Source organism: Vanellus vanellus (assembly GCF_965231255.1).
Source record: "Vanellus vanellus genome assembly, chromosome: 2".
Taxonomy (NCBI): domain Eukaryota; kingdom Metazoa; phylum Chordata; class Aves; order Charadriiformes; family Charadriidae; genus Vanellus; species Vanellus vanellus.
Genome location: NC_138906.1, coordinates 133,940,555 through 133,963,793, shown reverse-complemented (window position 1 = coordinate 133,963,793; position 23,239 = coordinate 133,940,555). Strand labels below are relative to the sequence as shown.

At 39.3% G+C, this 23,239-nt stretch overlaps 1 protein-coding gene across 1 annotated transcript; it reads right to left on the bottom strand.

Moving 5' to 3' along the window:
* Nucleotides 1–2,379: 2,379 nt before the first annotated feature.
* Nucleotides 2,380–15,687, bottom strand: XKR9 (XK related 9; the record flags this gene model as incomplete). The annotated part of the gene is made up of 3 exons (XM_082499055.1): nt 2,380–3,023; nt 4,096–4,319; nt 15,413–15,687. 3 exons carry the CDS (start codon nt 15,685–15,687, stop codon nt 2,380–2,382), a joined length of 1,143 nt encoding a protein of 380 aa, XP_082355181.1.
* Nucleotides 15,688–23,239: the final 7,552 nt, after the last annotated feature.

Here is a 23,239-nt window from a genome sequence, read left to right as displayed (position 1 = left end):
TCCAGCTTTTCTCCCATGAAAGAAAATGAGTGTTAACAGTTGGCCAGAGAGATGGCAATGAAATACTTTTACTCGAAATTTGTCAGTTCACTGAAAAGGAAAAGAAATCACCAAGAGAAATTTGTTTTGTTTCACCAGAAACTAACCTTCCTCCAGAATAATTCAGGCTCCAGATTTCTGGCATCTGGCAGCAGGCAGATAAACTGAAGGCCCCAAGGCTGAAACTCCTACACTAGGACTTCTCAGAAGCTCGTATTTTTCCCAGAGATCTGCTTCTTAGATAATGTACAAAGTTTGAGGTCTTCTTCCAAATAATGGTTAGAAAAAAATTTGTAATTTTCTGCAAGATAATATTCTCCCTTTTTCACCCTAACTTACCCTAGTCCCTTCTCAGGATGTCAGATGAACAAACAATAACAGTGTGGGAAGCAATATAGGGGTAGTCTTCACTATTTAGAATCCTATTTTTTCATAACGAGATAAGAGTACAGTCAGCCTAAAACCAGGCACGCATTTTGCTGTCAAAGGCACCACTAGTAATAAATACTCTGTAGACAAAGGAGGCAGAACTTAGGGCTGTCATGGTCCATGAAGCAGTATAGAGCCTTTGGCTTTTTCTCCTTCCTAAGCAGTCTTTCCAGGGCAAACAAATCACTTTTCCAGAGTAGAGAGAAGTGAAGGTATTGTTTTATATATTAATTTTAGGGAAACTATTGCTTAAGTCTCGTGCTTCTTTATGTCTTAACTTCTGGATCCACTTTCTAGTTAGCCCTAAGTGGAAATGAGGGATTTTAGAAGTAAATTCTCCTTACTACACTGCTTTTTCACGTGTGTCCTCAGAAAGGGAGACCATTCAGTCCAAGCTATGCACCTAGAAATTAATTTCTCTGAGTAGTTTCAAGGGGATGTAAGTGGTTGGCCTGGTGAAGAGAACTATGGAACTGCAACAGGAAAGACATTTAGAAACTTCCCTGAGCTCTGCTGAGGCTGGAAGGGTAACAAGAAAAAGGGAGCCTGCAGTCCTTGGACTTGACACAAAAGACACAAGACACAGCTCTTCAGCACCCTAATTATCAACCAAAGCATCAGACCTTTCCCCAAAGCCTCAGGGAGATTTGCTGTCAATCAATAATACTAACAAGTTTGGTTCCTGGCAAAGTTTATCAGTTTTTCTTATCTCTAGTCTCTTTTCTCAAATCCTGTTTCTTCTCTTTGCCTGTGGCTACTCTGACTGCAAATGTGTATTATTGGAAGGGGAAAGGAGGGGAGAGAAAGAGCCCCAGTTTTCATAATTCAGATTTAAATCCCCTTATATTTCATTTCTGAAGAAGTTGTGGCTATCAACCTTATTTCCTTTGCTGTTGATTTCACATTTCAACACGGGACTGAAATGTTGTCTAATTGCACTCTGCCTTTTGCCAAAAAGTCTTGGTGGACAAGCTGGTGATTCCATCATTTCCTAGCCCCTGTGAGTGCAATGCATCAGAACAGTTGCTTCTCTCTTCTCCAGTGACAAAGACAAAAGAATCTGCACCACAGCATAGCTTGCACAGCCCTCTTTTTCAGTGGAAACCAGCATTTAAAGTATTACATCTTAGAGCTCAAAGGAGAGGAAAGCTTCAAATAAGATAGTTCTTCCTTTATATGCAAGACTCCTGTTGCCATCCACAAATCACTCAGGCTGCTGTTATAATCGAGAACAACGAGCTGGCATCACCCCTAAATACAGAAGGTTGAAAGATTAGCAGAACAAAAACAATAAAGGAGCCATTAAAACACCTAGAAGATAAAATGCTTGAAAATATCTCCCCAAATTTCCCTGTGGCAAGACAGTGACTAAGCCGTAAATCAAAGCTATTCTTCTTTAGGGGATATTTAAAGAGAAGGTAGTAGGGTTTGTTGCTATGTCCATCTAAAGAACTGCAGCTCTTACCCTAATGGGGAGAAGCAGACAGAGATAACTGATCACTGACCTCAATTATTTTAAATGCACTCCTCTTTCCTTCCAGCAAGAAAAGCAAAGCAAGCCTTGTTTTTAACATCAACATAAATGAATAGACTATGTTTTTAACGCTAGCTTTCATTTGATTAACTTTCAGCTTTTCCTGTTTTATTTGCATTGCTAAAAACCAAAACAGTGAATTGTGTTGGATGGATAGATTAAATTGCTTCTTTTCCAAAGTAACTTTGACCAACATATACAGAAATATTCATGTTCTAAATGCTTTGTACAGCATCACAGAAAACAATAGTTATTCAGAGCCAATACCTCTGGTCCATTATGTACTACTCAGTGATGATACATAAGAAACAATGACAGACAAACAGATGGTCCGGCAAATATTTGCTTTGAAGTCCACACAAAAACATCTATATGGTTCATTGCATTATGAAATTTTGAAATCTACCAATTTCCATTCTATCTTTTTGTCCTACCTCTCCATCAACTTCATCTGAACATGCCTGTGGTCTGCAATAAGCAGTGGGATGAAAATGCCTATAATAAACAACAAGAAAAATAATACCTAACACCAGACTAACAATAGTTAGGATGCTCACAATTGTAAAATGTATGTCCTTGATAATGGAAGGTTTCCAAAACATATATACAAACAAAATACCTAGAGTTACAACAGTATGAGTAGCATAATAAATAGAAATGCAAACTTTTGTTTTTCTCCCCTTTATGTTAAAAAAGGTAAAAATTAGAATGATTCCAACAACAGTTCTGTACAGATATTCCATCTTCTTAGATTTGCAAAATGCCGTATGTTGTTTCAAAGTCCAGGTGAAGCCACAGATCCAAAGAAATGTCAGCAGAATTACAGAACTTTTAACACTTAGTAGAGTGATCAGTGAAATACTGAGTATCCAAGAAGTGATGGTAAGCAGCTTATAGAAAAGGTACACTAACTTGGGAAGCACAGAAAATTCTTCTTTATCAGGCAGGGATTTTCGTAATGATATCTGATAATCAACAGTTGAAATGGAGATACCACAAAATGACATAATAATGGCAGCATCTAGACAAAATGCAAGAAAAAATGTTAGACTGAAGAAAAAAATACTTATTTTACATTATAATTTCTGAATGACGTTTTGGACAAGTTCATGCTTTCTTAACACTTTTGGTATTTCCTCTGTGCTCCTGAACAAGTCACCTTAATTTTAAAGCTCAGTTTAGTTGCCTACATCTAGGCATCTAATGCTATTTGGTATGCCTATGTTATCCTGCCAGTCTCTGGCCGTTGATGGTCTCACCTAAGTTACGTGTCATACTGGCCACGTCCATACAGATGACTTAGAAATTCCCAAAGTATTGCAAAAAGCCCATAAATCCTTAAGTTTAGGCAACTGATAATGATCTGGGATGTCTATAATGTAGAAATCTATAACTAAGACTTGATCCTTCACATGGTAATATTTAAGATGAGATTCATCTGACCATTTTGTCTCAGTACCTATTGACTCCATGGACTATGAAGGAACACAAGACAGCAGTGCAGATCTCTCCATTTGGTTAGATAAATTCCAACCTCGAGTAAGTCAATGTCTTGCCAATAATGCTGCTAGTTTTAGAGCTGGAAATGGTACAGCTGCTGTCTTGCTTCTGAGAATTGAACCAGTATCTCTTCATCATCTTGCCTTCTGCAATGCTGATGTATCCTTAGGGTTTTTTTGACTCTCTCCCTCATCTGTATCATCGTGTGGATGATGGTAGTAACAGCTCACAGGGCTGCTCTAAACACATTACTGATTTCAAGATTCCCAGTTAGTCGTTTTAGAAGAAACTGTAAGCAAAAGTACACAAAACAAATTGTTCTTAAAATTATATACTAATTGTATGCAATAGCTTGTTTTCAAGTCATGTATCATTATGTTTCTATTAGATCTTACGACTTGTTACAGTGAAATCTTCCCTCTCATGGATTTAGCAGAACGGACCACCTCTTAGACAGAAATTCTAACTAAATACAGATTAATTATACAGTGGAGTGTATGTTTTCCAAGGTGCGTTTAAAATGTTATTCAATCACGAGTTGTCTTTTTAGGTAAGATACTCAACTTGCAAATTAGGGAGAAAGGCAGACTCACATTGACAGATATTATTTTTGCCATGTTCCATGACGATGTAAATTTGGACAAAAAGCTGTGGTGTGGTCTCAAGAAAAGTCTTGAACACCCTGAGCATGTTAATATCAGTCACAACATCAACGGCTTGTTTTTGAATGAAGTTGGGAGGGTCTGTTTCTGATGCATCTCCGCTGCTATTTGGTTTAAATGCAGCTTGGCAGCCATACTTCAAAGCAAACCAATACCTATAAAAAAAGGAGACTTGATTAGACAGCACTGTTTAAAAGTGCAACTCAATAAAATGACATAGCCTCGCAACAATTTTTCCCATTTCATCCTCCATTCACATTTTATCTTTGAATGTAATCCAGTACCTTCTACTAAGATAAAGTTTAGTCCAATATCTGTCTGGTATCAGTGATGTCAGGTAATCATTTATGACCAGTGATACCAACAAAATGTAAAAACTACTAGAACAGAATGAGACTTGCCTGAATAAAAATTACAAGCTTTACTTTGATAGTATCTTATTTCTTTAAAAGTACCACATTTCTGAAAATCCCCTCAGTATGTCCTCTCAGTCTCTCTTTGAGATACTCATTCACTTTCTTTGTATCCTTTTAAGTGTAATAGTGAATATCCAGCTGTGAACATCCACATTTATATCAGTATAACATAGATCCATAAGACCCAAGGATAATATCTGATGAATTGCAAACATACAACAGGCTTTAAAAAAAAATCACTACATTGTTATTTTCTAAATACTCAGGAATACTTTCAGAAAGTTATTTTCAAGACACGTGGATTCCTGGGTTGACAGATTCTATTAAAAATCTGAGTGGTTTTACATGAAGAAGTCATTTGCCTTGGCAAACGAGTGCACCTGAATGACTTTTAGAACAGTTCTGGTTTATTTTCAATTAAGCCTAAATGAACATTTCCTCTAAAAAAGCAGTAAATGCAAAGATACATGGAATTAGTTAGTCACAACTGATGTGTATTCTTAGCTGTAGGCTAAGCCTTGTAATGCCGCAGCGCCATAACAGGCACTGTCATTGTTAGTAATGTGGCATAAGCTTCACAAGGCCTCAGCACTGGGGCTTGTCAGACTTGCTCCGTTTGAAGTTTTCTTGACCTGTCTGTGACTCTGTTTTACTTGGTTTAGCTTGGATTTTCTGCAGAAAAAAAAATGGTGATTTCTTCCAGTAGACCAGGCGGCTAATTTGTTTTACTTTTGTTCATTTTTGTGTGGTACAGCCATAGTTTTATATAGGTAACAGTAACAAGCAGATATTCTGTATCAAATGAGAAATTTATGACAGACATGATGATGCTGAATAGAGAAATATAGTTCAGGTATGATAGCACAGGTCCTGAGATGTGAAGACATAGGATGCAGTGTAAAAGAGTACATGGGTAGGATGATACGGGATGGCTTGACGCTGAAGACTCCACCGCTACAAACAACTCACCAATGGTCACTTACAGAAATGCGGACCTGGAGCTGGATGAAACTAGTTTGGAAGTAACATAGAATCATAGAATCATAGAATGGTTTAGGTTGGAAAGGACCTTGAAGATTATCAAGTTCCAACCCCACTGCCATAGGCAGGGACACCTCCCACTAGACCAGGTTGCCCAAGGCCATGTCCAGCCTGGCCTTGAACACCTCCAGGGATGGGGCCTCAACAACCTCTCTGGGCAACCTGTTCCAGTGCCTTACCACCCTCAAAGTGAAAAATTTCTTCCTAATGTTTAATCTGAACCTGCCCTCTTCCAGTTTAAAGCCATTCTCCCTCGTCCTATCGCTACATGCCCTAGTAAAAAGTCCTTCCCCAGCTTTTCTGTAGGCCCCCTTTAGGTACTGGAAGGCCGCAATAAGATCTCCCCAGAGCTTTCTCTTCTCCAGGCTGAACAGCCCTAACTCTCAGCCTCTCCTCATAGGAGAGGTGCTCCAGCCCTCGGATCATCCTCGTGGCTCTCCTCTGGACACACTCCAGCAGGTCCATGTCCTTCTTATTTTGGGGACTCCAGAGCTGGATGCAGTACTCCAGGTGGGGTCTCACGAGAGTGGAGTAGAGGGGCAGAATCACCTCCTTTGACCTACTGACCACACTTCTTTTGATGCAGCCCAGGATACGGTTGGCTTTCTGGGCTGCAATTGCACACTGCTGGCTCATGTTGAGCTTCTCGTCAATCAGCACACCCAGGTCCTTCTCCTCAGGGCTGCTCTCCACCCATTCCCAGCTGAGCCTGTATTTGTGCTTGGGATTGTCCCAACCCAGATGTAAGACCTTGCACTTGGCCTTGTTGAACTGCATGGTGTTGGCTTGGGCCCACCTCTCCAGCCTGTCCAGGTCCCTCTGGATGGCATCCCTCCCCCTCCGGCATGTCTACCTCACCAAAGAGCTTGGTATCATCAGCAAACTTTCTGAGGGTGCACTTGACCCCACTGTCCATGTCGCCGACAAAGATGTTGAACAGTACAGGCCCCAGTACCAATCCCTGAGGAACACCACTTGTCACTGCTCTCCACTTGGACATCGAGCCGTTGACCGCAACTCTTTGAGTGCGACCGTCCAGCCAGTTCTTTATCCACCGAGTGGTCCATTTGTCGATTCCATGTCTCTTCAATTTAGAGACCAGGATATCGTGTGGGACAGTGCTTTGCACAAATCCAAGTAGATGACATCAGATGGTCTTCCTTTGTCCACTGCCGCTGTAACCCCTTCGTAGAAGGCCACCAAATTTGTCAGGCATGACTTGCCCTTGGTGAAGCCATGGTGGCTGTCACCAATCACCTCCTTGTTTTCTACGTGCCTCAGCAGAGTTTCCAGGAGGATCTGCTCCATGATCTTGCCAGGCACAGAGGTGAGACTGACTGGCCTGTAGTTCCCTGGGTCTTCCTTGTTTCCCTTTTTGAAGATAGGGGTTATGTTTCCAGTCAGCAGGAACCTTGCCAGGCCACCACGACTTCTCAAATATGATGGCTAGTGGCTTAGCGACCTCATCTGCTAGCTCCCTCAGGACTCGCGGATGTCTCATCAGGTCCCATAGACTTGTGCACCTTCAGATTCCTCAGGTGGTCTCGCACTTGATCTTCACCTACAGTGGGCGGTTCTCCATTTTCCCAATCCTCGTCTTTGCATTCTGTGTCAAGGGTAGTGTGGCTGCAGTCCTTGCCAGTGAAGACTGAGGCAAAAAAGTCATTGAGTACCTCAGCTCTGTCACTGTCCCGGGTAACCAGTTCTTGCATATCCTTCTGGAGAGGGCCCGCAGTTTCCCTAGTCTTTCTTTTCTCACTGACATACTTAAAGAAGGATTTTTTGTTTGTCTTAATGTCCCTGGCCAGATTTAGTTCGATCTGGGATTTAGCTTGTCTAACCCGATCCCTGGCTGTTTGAACTATTCCTCTGTATACCTCCCAGGCTACCCGCCCCTGTTTCCACTCCCTATAGGCCTCCTTTTTCCTTTTGGTCATGTCCAGGTACTCCTTGTTCACCCATGCAGGCCTCCTGGCTTTTCTGCCTGCCTTCCTCTTTGTAGGGATGCATGGGAACATGAAGCTGCAGAGAAGTAAGAGAAAGCAAAGTCTGAAAGTGTGCTAGCAAACACACAAAGACGACCCAAAGTGGATTCTAAAGGTGAAGAAGAAACCATCAACATGAACACCATGTACCTCCCAGCAAGACTTCAGACACTGGTAACACCCTTTTAATGCCCTCCCCCACAAGAATGCAACTGCTGACATTAGGACCCAGAGGAGCAGAAGGGTGAGCAAAACAAGGAAAAGGGACAGGAACAAAGAAATATGTGTGCAAACAATTTTAACCGCACTATTATTATTATTACTAAAACTTTGATGCATAGAAGTATTATTTCTTTTCCTGTAATAAATAGATCTAGACTAATAATGATTATTGGAATCAACTGTTACAATTTCACTATACCAATAATAATTTCTTGGCTTTATAGGTATATAAATCCTGTGTTTGCCCATAAACAGTATTTTGAGCATAACAGCTTTCAGGCACCACTTTCAAGCCTATTTCTGCCTATTCAGTTCCCAGATGTCTTGAGCTTCCAATATTCTTCTCCAATGAACCCATTTTGACTACAACTAGCAGGCAAGGACAGCACAAGCCATCCTTTTTCAAGAAAATTCACTGTTATTCAGCTGACTTATCTAGCATTATAAATGCTGCTAAAGGTCTTCCCCTCAACAGGATTTAGTCAGTTGGATTATGAAGATTACATCAACCACTCGGATCTATTTTCTTGAGAGATCAAGCAGAACACCACAGACCATCACTTGGATATCTTCCACAGTTGTACAAGCCTGGTAACATCTGGGCTGAGAAAGGCAAGGTCCTATGCCTCAGCTTGCCTCCTACTTCCATTCCCTAAGGCTGCATCTGAGATGATTTCAAGATTCATGCTAAAGTGCTGCAGTTTCCCAGTTCCCTGATTGTCCACGGGATCATACGCACTACGGATCCCACGAAACCCATGCAGTTGCATTTCCTTTACATAGAAAACAGGGGGCAGCAGATCATTAGACACCCAGATCTTACAGCATCATCTCGTCCCAATATGACATTGGCGCACAGTCCCCTCCTGCTTACAAAGGGAGCTAGGAAGAATTCCTGGCTCCTCCAGGTGTTAAAAGTTTAACCATCTTTAAAGACTGAATCCTTTGACCACATGGGTCACAGTGTCAGGTGTTCTTCCACGGCTACAAGTGAGACAGCTGGGATTTACAGGTCCTGGGTTAAGTGCATGCTAGAGGAATCATGACTTATTCTCTGGTAGGTTAAGCCTGTCAACCATACAAGCGAGAATTCCCCAGGACTGCAACCTGTAGTAGGTGTGGGGCAGTTATGTTGCTACTGAGGAGCCTTAGAAGAAGATCCTTTGCTCTTCTCCTTGCAGACTTATAGACTGCATCCCCCTCATTCAGGCCATACATTGATTCTGTGAGCTGGCTCTAGATTATTTACTCCCAAAGGAAACTGTTTTCTACTGTTATGTTTTTGTGTATTTTACTGTTCTCTGAATACTCACTCATAAGCAAAGAACTGAACTGTTTGGCATGTTGTCTATACCTTTTTCAGCTTATAAAACAATTAGGATTCCAAAACATCTGGTTCTTGCATCCAAGATGTAAACATCTGGAGAGTTTGCAATGTTTTCAAGAAAAAACAATTGGGTAGACAGATCTGTTAGGTGTCCGTGGACTCATTCACCAGAGCTTGTGTTTGTGCATGCAGCAAGAAGTGGAAACCAGCTGCACAGATTTTGAGCTGCAGAGCTCACAGCTGAGAAGGCAGATGAGAGGAAAAGCAAGAACCAGACATGTTGTAAAAGGAATATTTCTGTTGGATGCACACCTGAAGTCACTTGCCAGTTTTTGGAAGCATATTCCTTCTGAGTGTGGTATACTAGGTTTATATCGTTATAAGATGGTACGCTATAGTATTTTTCCTTAATTGTAGTGATTTCAGTTTGTCCACTTCTGACTTTGAGTACTGTATAAAATACACTGTTTTCTAGAAAAGTCCAAATACTTCCATTGCTCTTTGACTACGTATTAAGCGAGGTGGTATTCCCTGAGCTCCCCATGACTACATCACTTACTGTAGTTTACTGTGACAAATCCTTTATCCCTTAAGGGTATTTCCCACCTCCCATTTGGCATGCAATATTCGGACAATTTATGAAGTGCCCATAGCCAACTTTTAGGCCTAACATTGGACAACTGCATTCACAGCCAAGGGCAAAGTTCAGTCTGTACTAAGGGATAGCTCAGACTCAAATTTTCTTCTTTATCATGCCCACGGCTCACCTAAACACTGTGCCTGCTATGAACCTATCATAATTATATTCCTATATTAATATATCCATTGCCATAGCAGCTCCATGTTTCAATCTTCACAAACTGAAAATAAAAGCTCTTTAAAAGCTACTTCAACTGGAATAAAAATACAGTAATTAAAAGTATTGGATTGGTTACGTATTTTGAGTAGACATACATCTTAAACTGAAGGTGGAATGTATATGGGTAGTGTGTCATTCATATAGAGAAGTGCAGACTTGCCATTTACTTTTTCACATTCTAAACTCATTAAAGAGGATCTTTTTTTCATTAATCCCAGGTATATAAGCTACTTGGAAGCCAATAGAGTAAAAAAATCACAATTTCTTTACAACTGGAATTGCCATGTGTGAACAGTAAAGAATTACCAGTGTTTCTAAAGCTCGTATTCACCTTGATAAGGTGAAAAAAAAAAAAAAAAAGAAAGGTTTCTGCCTTTGTGTTTTCCTTAGTGTTGTTTTGTGGAGAACACAGATGACAGGACTCCTACTTGTTATAAACACTTATTGAAACACAGCTCCACTGCTCTTGAGACGCTCCTAGACTTTCATCACCAGTTCATAAGGGATGAAGTTTGCTCCTGGTCTCCTGTAAAATTAGGAAAATTTTGGCTCTCCAAGCATGACTGGGAATTCACAGAGGTGACAGCTACTTGTTTTTGTTGCTTCACAGCCTTCACATGTTGCAGGCAAACTTCCATGTCACCTGCTTCCCCTCAGATTTCCACTGAGGACTTTCCACCACAATCCCAGTACTACACATCACGTCTCATCAAACTACACTGATAAAGATGTGGGTGCCATTTAGAAATTCATGCAGGGAGGGTGTGAGAGAGACCTGGCAGCAATGACTGTCCCTTCTAAATTCTGGTGACGCAGTCACAGTTTGCAGCATCGTATAAATCCTTAATCAAAGGAAAATTATCCTCCACTGCATGTTAAACTTAATCTTCTAAGTATTGAAAGGCCATATTAATGACAATTAAAGGCATTATTGAGTCCATGAAACTGATGGAACTAAGTCAATACTTAGGATAGTAAGTTTACATTAAGAAAATGTGACCAAGCACATATTATTATGTAGCCTCTAACTCACTTAAAGTAGCATTACAAACTTTCCAGTTTCAATTGACTCTCTGTACTCACTGGCTTGGTATCTTAAATACCTTTCTATTTATTTTGTCCTGTGGAACTTCTTGTTATACAAATAAATTGCTAGAGGCACGTTACCAGCTTCAGTCCTCATTGTTGATCCATTCTTGGTTTGGGTGTGACCTAACAGGTGCTAAATCTGTACCAGTATAAACTGAACATCACCTACCTTGACTGAATTTTTCTCATCACCTTTCAAAAAAGTGAATGAAACAACCCCAGGTTCAGCAAAGCACTCATGTTTGCTCTGATGTCTCATGGATTTAGAATTCATCTTTGAAAAAAAAATCTTTTTCATCTGCTCCTCTTCAAAGATCCAGGGCATTTTGAGGCTACCTTTAAGCATCAAGAGACACAATAGCAGCTGCCAATATCACAATGGCTGCTGCCTGTACGGCCTTCTATTCTGACAGTGAAGGTTATTAATTGTTAAAATTAAGTCTTCCTCAGGTGTCCTTGACTGATGCTGCAAACTGCTACACATCAGTGGACTCCAAAATTCATATGGTGCCCCAGGGAAATGTCCTCTTTTTCCACATTCACTGACTGTGTTATTGTCTTAACGTTGACTATTATACTGCAGTCTGTTCTCAGTTCCGCTAACATCTGTGTGACCCATTTAAATTTTATTCAGTATAGCTAATACATACTTTACCAACTTAATTTTTCTCCTTGCAGAGAATAACATATCATGTGAAATATAATTACGGGTCTACATTCTTTCCACTAAAAGATGATATGAAATAATTTTCATTTCATTTTTTCTCTATTTTTATATATATATAATATGATTTAATTTAATATATTAAATTATTTATATATTAATATATTATGTATTAAAATAATTATATATTAATATATATATACTATGCCAACCGTATCCTGGGCTGCATCAAAAGAAGTGTGGTCAGTAGGTCAAAGGAGGTGATTCTGCCCCTCTACTCCACTCTCGTGAGACCCCACCTGGAGTACTGCATCCAGCTCTGGAGTCCCCAACATAAGAAGGACATGGACCTGCTGGAGCGTGTCCAGAGGAGAGCCACGAGGATGATCCGAGGGCTGGAGCACCTCTCCTACGAGGAGAGGCAGAAAAAGTTAGGGCTGTTCAGCCTGGAGAAGAGAAGGCTCTGAGGAGATCTTATTGTGGCCTTCCAGTACAGGAGAGCTGGGGAAGGACTTTTTACTAGGGCATGTAGTGATAGGACAAGGGGGAATGGCTTTAAACTGGAAGAGGGCAGGTTTAGATTAAACATTAGGAAGAAATTTTTCACTTTGAGGGTGGTAAGACACTGGAACAGGTTGCCCAGAGAGGTTGTTGAGGCCCCATCCCTGGAGGTGTTCAAGGCCAGGCTGGACGTGGTCTTTGGCAACCTGGTCTAGTGGGAGGTGTCCCTTGTCCATGGCAGTGGGGTTGGAACTTGATAATCTTCAAGGTCCTTTCCAACCTAAACCATTCTATGACTCTATGACTCCATGATATGTACATAAGTGTATACACACATATTATTTCCATATTTATTACTTAGCATTGGCAGTGTGATAACATAACCAGACTGATTCCCACTGTGCTGTGCACTGTAAAAACATAACATGATAAAGTTCCCTGTTTCAAAGATGGAGCAAGACATGTAAAAGACATATGAGAGAGGGAAGCAGGGAAGCAAGCAGGAAGAAAAGAAAGAAAGAGAGTAAAGGAGAAAGAAAAGGAAAGAAAGAAAAAGAGGAAAAAAGAAAGAGAGAAAGAAGGAAGGAAGGAAGGAAGGAAGGAAGGAAGGAAGGAAGGAAGGAAGGAAGGAAGGAAGGAAGGAAGGAAGGAAGGAAGGAAGGAAGGAAGGAAGGAAGAGAGGAAGGAAGGAAGGGAGGAAGGGAGGAAGGAAGGAAAATTTAGTACGGTGTATTCACATCTCATAATTTCAAGCATCCTAAGTTCACTGGACAAGTCATATTTACTGTCTAGGCCCCTATTTTCCTCTGTAGTGACTGGACAATATAGGTTCCTGCCACAAATGACCTTCTAAAGAAGCTCACCTTAACAAGTATGACCCGAGTCCTGACAAAATCTATTTTTATCCATTGACTACAGTGATAAGCCCAAGTGGCTCATTGTCTAAATTAACTGGACAAATTACATGACTAAGAGGGAGGACAGGAGGGAGTTGTACATGGATACACCTAAGAAAACACATATAATAGGAAGCATATAATAGTTGATCACAAAGGTACAAGCACAGCTGTCAGCTTGCTGTTATCAGCTTATACTTTACAGTATACATTATCACACTGCTGAATTTTGAGGAGTGGCTGAAAGAACTTTGTAATTTACCCATATCAACTTGGAAACATTTTACAAGCATAAGAGGTGGTGTAGGAGAAAATATCATTTGTGCAATAGAGAACAGGTGATCAAGCTGACAACACTGTCAGTACAAAGGGCAAAATTATGTTTACTAGATAATGTCATTCAGAGAACATGGGACTAATTCTGGGAAGGAAGCTTCAAAAATTATAGAAATTCATGGTAAGAGGTATTCGTTGGAAAGGGTATGAGTTCAGGTAAATCCAAGACTTTCATGGATTACCTTAGATGAAGGTAATCCATGAAGAATTGCCTGTAAAAGCAGCATTTTTGAGTAGATACAAGTGCTGAATCAAGATTACAGTATCTAGAGTTGTGGACGATCAGAGCTTGGACCTGAATTCTGAAAGTCTGTGTTGAAAGATGAGGTCTTAGAGATAGTCACCAATCAGCAGGAAATTTTAGGGGCAACCTGGGACCGTAAAAAGCCAAAGGTGAGACCTGAACAGATTACAGAGAATGAGGTCATGGAAGAAAAAGGGGAAGAAGGGAGGGTTTGGGCCTGACATTAAAAGAGCAGCTTCTGCCATTCTATACTACAGTTACTGGCTTAACCTTTATCATCAGTTATCAGAAAAAGAGGTGATGGCTGGAAGAAACAAACTCAGAGCACAAGAACAGCACTCCCAGCCATACCTGAAGATGAAAAGCCTTGGCAACAGACAAAAAAAAGAGTGCCACAGTGAGCCCTGAGACATCCCTTCTAAAAGGCAGAACCTAGTAGAGTCCCTGTGGCCACATCTTGGTATATGTCACATGAATCAACCCATGTCCAAGGATCTGATTAGTGAATAAGATGGCATCCAGAAAAATTGAAGAGGGATTTTCTTTTTCTTCAAAATGTAGTATTTCTAACGTATTTCTAACTTTTTTGAATAACTGACACCAGAAAAATTAAAGCTGTCAGTAAATATTCCTCTGTGAAGTCTAAAACTTCAAGACTGTAAAGGAGGAGGAGCAGGAAAGTAAAGCTGATGGACAAAAGGAAAAAGAATATTGAGAGGCAAAAGTTGATTGTGACACCTAAAAGCTCCATCGTTTTCCTTAATCCATGAAAACATCAAGTCAATAAAACACGTGTGTGAAGGGAATTTTTACATTGGCATAAATATATTTGTCATCACTGTTCGTAGAAAAGTATACAAAGTTAAAAGAGACATTTTAAATAAGTATTTTATTAAGTGCCTCCAATAAGACTATATTCACTCCTGTTTCTTGCATGTTACAGACCCAAAATAATTTACAATTCAGGACTTTTTGCCAACATATTTCACCTCAGTTTTAAAATGGAAGTAAAATCTTGGAACAAATGATCTCTATAATGAGAATTATAATGATCATTTTATAGCAAAGCCTCCACAGAATGTTAAGCATATGGTATCTTAAACTATTCCTGGACATGTGCCTTTCAGCAAACAAAGGTTCCTGTCACCATTAACTCAGTCCCTGCGGGAAGTATTGCTGCAAGTATTCTTACTAACTGTTCAATGATTCGTTTCTCTCCCAAATCTTTGTGGGTTTTCTACATATGGTTAGACTTTCAGATTCAAAAATTAACTCTTACTTCAGCTGTCTCACCTGCTTAGTGTAATCAAATGATATCCCTTCTTAACATCACTTTATAAACTGACATTTATCAGTTACAACAGTATTACTCTGTAAAGCAAGCATTTTTATTAAGCATGCCCTATCAAAAGGCCAATGAATCAAACAGTTAGGCTGTGAATGATAAAAATTATTACTTACAGGTAAAATGAAAGATCTACATTTCCATCAAAATCTGACATAATTTACCACTGGCATAAGAAGACAAAAATCCATTTGCTTACATGGAGCAATAATTGCTAAGGCCAGATATACTCTTGTTCCTGAAGCCATATTAAGCATTTCTTAATAAACTGTCTTAAAGCAATATGATTTCTCATTTTAAAATAAATTTTAAAATGTGCTTACCTTATAAAAATTCCACACTGAAAGAGATGAACGAGAAAAATCCATTTCAGCTTCCTAGTATTGGTACCTTCCCAGTCATTTTTAAACCACTCATAACTGAATATCTGAGTTATTAATGACGAAAGACCTCTAAAACACAGTATCAATATACTCCAAGAATATTGTCCTTGACAGAAATATCTACTAGCTACCCAGAAGTCCACTCCAATATCAACTACATAAATTATAATTCCACCAACTAAAAAAATAAAATTCTGCTTAGTAAATTTCATCATGCATTAGACTGTCACTGTTGTCACTCTCTCCTGACTCTATGTAAAGGAAAGTCAGAAGTAATCTAAATCTACAATAGAGTCTTCTTCCTGATGATACCACCTCCTCATAGAAAGGAAAATCGGGTTATGCATTTTTATTATGGCAAAGGGACTTGCATTTTTCTGGATTCTTGATTTACATATTAAATTAACTACACTGATACATGTCTATTCTGAAAAGATAAATGTAAATTGTCTTTTTAATTGATGGGGTCATTCTTCATTACAGGTTCCTAAAAAGAACAAGAAAAAAGAAAGAGCAGCAGTAACAATATTTTCTTTTAAAGTATCATACAACAATTCACACGACCATTTAACAAAGAAAGTACAAAATGCAGAATGTACTGAGATATCTGTGTACAATCAGCCCAACAGAAGCTGCCACCTCTGAACCTGCTGAGATCACCCATTCTCCCAACCATAGTGACTCTCCAGTTACAGAGCAGCTGTTGAGATAATTCCTCATAGTTGCAAAATAATAAGAAACAAGCTTACCTCTACTAGCTTTTAAAACCAAAGAAAAAAAAAAAAAGATTGATTCCTTCCCAGAACTTTCTTAACTTCTGAGCTATTCTCCCTTACTGTGCACAGCACAAAACACTGAGAAAACTCCTGGCTTGAGTACACACTCCCGGCTTGAGTATCAGAGTACACATCATTACATCATTTCCAAGTGTGTTACTGCATTAGTGTGCACACATTTAGTGGTTTTATCATTTCTGCTTGTTTTTCCATATGCAACAAGAATGCTGAGACTGCAGCTCTCTTGTGAAGAGACTTGTAAGGAGCCAGACCTGAACCAGTCTACACCTCTTTGGGAAATCTCCCAAGCTGTGCGAGTAGTAGCTACACACAGACGACCTAACCACATTTTGTACTACAAACAGAAATAATTCGCAGTCCAAACTACATTTACATTGCCTAGCATTGCATGGACCTCTTTGAGCAGTCCTCACACACCTTTGCTCTGTAGATCTGTGGTATTTGCCAGCTGAAACAGATAAGCTATAAGGCAGTACATTGTCTCATTCATTTCCATCTCTGCAAGGCTATAAATATTAAAATTACAAAGTCCCTTGTTTCATTTGCATATCTTAGTAAAAATGCTGGCAGCAATCCCAAAGGATGGAACACAGGACATGCCAAAGCACTGGCTTTTGGCTGGTGCCACCACCGAAGAGCAGCAGACAATACATGGGGAACAACTCCGCCAGGGAACCCGGGGCAGGGGAAAGGCATGCAGGGGCAGGCCTCCTTTGGATTTTTGTGAATTTAGGTACGCTACCACGGAGGAATGAAATAAGCCAATTGGTTAATATCCCATGAACAAAACTTTTGAAAGGTAATGACTATTCTTCGCTTGTGTTGACTGGGCTAGTCTACGCTGTGACCCAGGTACAAATCCAAAAAAAAGAACTTAAGCTCTTAATTTCCTAATGAAGACAAATGGAAACATAACAGCCTAAAAAGGTGCTGGGTGTCTAAACATTATTTTTTTGGATGTAGGCCTTAGCTATTTCTAGCCTCTTGTTCTATCTCCTACTTAGGTTTCATGTCCTGGTCCCAAAGAGATCAGAAAGATCGGGCGATCTTACAGCTGGGATAGCTGAAATCCTTTCACTGTTCTTTGCTATCCTCTCCAATAAAATACCACTAATATCTTTTAAATCACTAATGCAATTTATATCCAATTCACAGTCAGATTCCAGGAAGTGGACTTTGGTACAAAGTCCAGCATAAACTGAACTTTGTGTTTACAAATGTTTCATACCTTAAAACTTGTGTATGAACCAACCTAAGAGTCTATTAGTAGTATTCATTGAAGAAAATTCCAAAGGAAGCTGTATTTACCCTATATAAGAACATCATGTCATTCTGCAACTTGATGTACCATCTTTGTCAAGCTGTATCCTTTTTTTTTGTGACAAGACCATTATGCAGTTTTTAGAACAGATTAAAAAAAACAAACAAACAAACAAAAAAAAAACCACCAAACCTGAACAGGGTCACTATTTGACTGTTGTAGGAAACACAACAGTAAAAGGTAAGTCAATAACTGAAGCCAAACAGAAAGTTCTTTGGACAGGCAATTTATGGCCGAAGCAGGCGGTATACCAAGGTACACATTTAATGAGTAATACTGTACCAGACATTTGAGTGGCAAAGAGCAGCCTCTAATTTTGTACCTGAAATGAATAAACAGGGTAACTGGATTCCCCCCTCTTTACAACCTCCCTATCCTTTTGTATCTGAGCACCTCACAAAGAGGAATTATCTCATTATCATATCTTCCCAAATAAGAAAGGAAGTTTTACAGGCTATGTCCAGACTCCTCTGAAACAACAGCATGAAAAGTAGCTGTGAGCCAGGTGATTTCTACTTCTGACACTGTCCAATCTTCTGCCATGCCAGCAGTCTGCAGACCTGTCTGGACATCTTGGTGGTATATGAAGTCATCAGGTAAGCTGAGATAAATGAGGAGCCACACATTATCAAGCATGTCAGCTTGCTGACAGTCTCATGATTGACTTGAATAAGGGGTCTAATCTTTTAAGAGCCTTGGAATGGCTGGTAAGACACAGGGTTTACATTTTGCTCATGGTAACCTAAATAAAAAAAAAATCTATCAGAGACTCACAAATCTGTATTCCCAAATGTCCAATGTCTTAATTCCAAGCACAAATTCCTGCTCACAGGTGCACATGAAATCTCTGTTGACGATCTCAGCCCTTAATATCCCCTATATTTTATGCATGATAGCACTCCAAAGGGCACCATAGTCTCATGCACCAGGTGGGGTACAATTAAGTGCCACAGGAGACGCTGTCTTATATCACTCAGAATTATATTGTCCCCAGTCTTATTAAACATATGAGATCTAACATGACAGGAGCAAGAAGAGTAAAGGGTCAAAGGGTCTGTCAGTCAACATAAATATAAGCCTGCTCTAAAAACTAACATACTTTTACAGAATTATTTTGTGACAAAGCAGAAACAAAAAAATGTGATTATCAAGGCCTTCAGTTCTCACAATACATTTAAAATGCTACTACAAAATGCAGACTTACCTTAATACTGGCCCTGGATAGAGATTTTTCACTTTAAAAAATTGTAGATTTGCATATTTGCAGGTTTTCAATCCATACCTTTACAAGACTTGTAATCCTAGAAAAGTTAAAGGGCTTACTGATATAACAGAAACTGAAACTAAAGTCATATGGAATCCATGTGACACAGTTAATGATTTGCTACCTGTCAAGAACAATCATTCTTATGACTATATTATAAAAATGTTATTCTAAAAATTTAGCTTAGAAGTCCCTGTCTATATTTAATACTGTTTAATATATCATAAAATTCTCTTCAATAAATTAATTTCACACTTTACTCCATAAAAGTAAGGGGGGGAAAAGGTACCATTTTCCCTCTGTATGTTTATATATGTGTGAGTATACACCTTCAAACTTAGACTTCAGTTTGTTAGACCCGTTGAACAAAAGCCATTAGATATTTATGGAAGCATGCATGTGTATATGTGTGTTTATATGTATATGTTTAAATATATTAATTTATTTATTTGTATACACAATTATATATCTCAAAGGTTCATGAAAAAAGAACAATGTTTCTGGCTGTAGTTGAAAACCAAAGTACAATGCACTTTAAAATATGTAGAAAAAGTCAAGAAAACAAAAGTGATTCATCATACCCATCCTGTCTTTTATTCCCCTGACTTGATTGTTCCACTTGCACAAAATCCACTGGAATGGACTGGACCACTGGTTCTTCACAACTTTCACTTCACTGGCACCACAATGGATGAGACTGCAAGAGTAGCTGGGGACAAAACAAGACACTGGCAAATTGACTGTGGACTAGACTATCTACATTTAGCAGCTTTTACCAAAACTGCCCCTCTCCATGGATCTGGGACAGATTTGAAAAGCAACTGCCCTCCAGTATAACATAGATTTTTTTTTAAATCCTAGAAAATGTCTATTAATCTTAGTCAATGGTTAATATCATTCCTTTATGTATGAAAAATTTTGGTCATCTGAGATATGTTCTCCCTGAATTATAAAAATATACATAATTTAGCAGCAGAGCAACAAATACGTTATATACTGAGTTTGGTATATATTTAAGATTCTTATAGCTCCACCTCAGCTTTTTTAAATTTGTGATAGGCTTTGCAAGCTATTTACCCAAATAGTGACTAAACTCCTACAGCTTTAAAGGAAGACATCTTAAATCAGCCAAGTCACAAACTTGTTGCTGTGACCTTTGTTATTATTAAAAAATGACAAAAGCTCTATAGCACCAAGAGAGAGAGACAAGGTTTGTGTATCTGATTCTTGGAGTGTAAATCAAGCAGCTCACAAGCTAAATTACTGGCTGGATGATTTATTTGTATTCTAGTTAAACTTGCCATCGAAGAAAGCACATCTCTAAATAGTGACAAAACTGTTATGGTATTCAGTACACATTTTGTTCTTTGCTTCCAAATGGGGTAGGAAGGACCTTTTTTCTCTGTTTTGACTAGTGTTGACAGGACATTGGGTATTTTCTCTTTGGAACAGTCCGCTTATTCCAGACATCAGAAACTAAGGTCCTCACTAGGGCTAGCATAGAAATAAACAGGATGAAATGCCAACCTGAAAAACCTTGGGATTTCTGAAGATTCATTATGTAAGTGTCTTTACTTTTGATACTTAAGCTTTGCAGTCAGTGAATGTTTTTGCCATTGGTATTAATGGAAGTTACAGAAGAAAATGCATGGCTTGAAAGAGTGTATTGGCCAATGACTTCATCTCAGCACAATAGATTCCCCTGGTTCTTCATGAATTACTCCAATATACTTGTACAAGCTGTCAGCAGTTTTCTACCACTGCTGCTACTTGGTACCCTGCTACAGCAAAACCCCTGGTCACCTATCCAGTGAACCCAAAGTTGAACTCACATGGAGTATTTATACTCTGAGCAGCATTAACATACAGATTTTTAGAAGAATCTCACAAAGACACAGATTGGCTGAGGTTGGAAGGAACCGCTGGAGGTCATCTGGTCCAACATCCCTGCTCAAGTAAACCAGGCCACTTAGAGCAGGCTGCCCAGGACTGTGTCCAGATGGCTTTTGAATATCTCCAAGGATGGAGACTCCACAACCTCCCTGGGCAACCCGTGCCAGTGCTCGGTCACCCTCACACTAAAAAAATGTTTCCTGATGTTCACAGGGAATCTCCAGTGTTTCAGTTTGTGCCCATTGTCTCTAGTCCTGTCACTGGGTACCACTGAAAAAAGCCTGGCTCTGTCCTCTTTGTACCCTCCCTTCAGTTATTAATAGACATTGATGAGATCCTCCTGAGCCTTCTCTTATCCAGGCTGGACAGTCCCAGCTCTCTCAGCCTTTCCTCATGGAGAGATGCCCCAGCCCCTTCATCATCCACCCTAATAATCTCCTACAAACCAGCTGATCTGGCTTTCTACATTTTCTACACAATGCTGCCTCTTAATGTAGGAATCTTGCAGCCTAAGTTCCCTCTGTGAAATCTTCACTTCTTTTTGGTTTAAGGTCTCTTGACTTATCTCTGTACTAGGTAAGAAGCATAAAAACATAATGAAACTGAAATAAAAGTTCTGAAAATACCAAGAAATAGATGCATGTCTTACTTAAAACATGTTTTATAAATAGAAACTAAAATAACACTAAAATAACATGAAAACCTACCAACCAAAAATCCTCTCAACAAGACTTTCACGTAACAATGTCTACGAAGATAAGTATCTCAAGAAATTTTCTGCGTATATTCAATTGATTCTGGCTAATTATGACAGAATTACATGCTTGTGCTTAGATCTATTAGGCTATTACACAGCCACAGTAGAGAGGCATTTATCCTCAACATTTATGCTTAAAATGAGGAAGAAAGCCAAATGCCAGTACTTAAAGTTTTCTTGAGTGCTAACAATTCAGTGACCTTGTGGGATTTTCAGAAATACCAAACTCCATTTTATGTATCTCCTAGTTGTAGAAAACTAATCCTCCATCAAATGTCATACTATATATGAACAGCAACCTCACTTTAGGATTATTGAAATTCAGCTTTTTTTTTTTTTTTTTTTACTGGTAGTCTAACATTCCCTGCTTCAGAATATTTTTTCCATCAAAATTTTCTCTTAACTTAAAACAGTCAGTGGACCAAAAGAACTTGAGGCTATCCACTCATATTTGCTTGTACCACATCAGCAAGACTTTCACCACGTGCCTATTAACCCCCTCTTTTATAGGAGAAACAATAGACTTTTTAAATCGATGGGCTTGTGCAGGAAATTAAGACGACAGCAGAAGAAATAACCTGCACTTTGTTCTCCAAAGGCGCTCACTGATGCCACCTACAGACGAAACAGATTCACAGCTGCTGCCTAATATTAGAAAATGTATTCTTTTACTACAGGACAGTAACAGTAGTAATAAGTATTCCCCAGGGAACAAGTCTAGAGTTCCCCAAACAATTCTTAATTAATATAAAAAAAATCTTGTGATGTTAAAAATAACTACTTCTGAGTTACTAATGACATGTAAAACTTCAGATATATAATTTCTCTAAAGTTTCAGAATTTTCTTAGAAATAGGAAACCACTGAAATACACAACTTACCGTTGCTTAGGTAGTACCTTCTTCTAACAAGACAGCAACAGAACTTTATTTAAGGACTGAAAATGGGTTGAATGCCACCAAATAGGTATACATGTGTGCTATAGAATCAGCATAATAGGATACCTCATGATTAGGTAAGTTCAGGTCAAGTCACAGTTTCTTATAAAACAATAAACAGGAAAATGATATGGGAAGAGACTGGTATATTATATATAGGGGTGTCTTGCTTACTTCAGCAGCATACCTGCACACATAAAGGCTTCTTTCCTTTGACACAACACATCCTTTCTGTCGTCTGTAGTTCATGCTTTGATAAGCTTGAAAATAAAAAAAAAAAAAAATGGTTCTATATACCAAATAAGTGAAGTTTTGATTCGTCAGATAAATCAAAGAAATTGGCTTGAAGGCCTAAATATAGGGATGGTCAGTATCTGTATTGTGGCACAGCTTCTGGCACAGCTTCTGTCTGTGGATTTTGTGATGCCTGGCAATTAAGAGCTGCAATGGAGTCCATGCCCAGGAGTAGATTTTTTTAATCGCTGCATAATATAGGCGCGTACAACACACTGCCAGCAAGCCCCTTGTGTGTCACAAAGCAAACGTTTTGGCTGAAAGGGTGACTGTAAGGTAATGAGTACTGTTTGTGTGGCTGAAGCGTCAGCCAGCACTTCAAGTGTACTAACTGTAGCTAAATTAGCACTGATGAAACAGCCTAGAGACAAGCACACTGTTGGACCCTGGACATTGAAGATGCAGTGCTGCTGTCTGACCAGGTAGCTGAAAAGCAGCATTTGTTCTCTGACCTTGGAAGCCAGCTGAAAACCTGGAATTATGAGTTGACATGAGCAAGTGCAG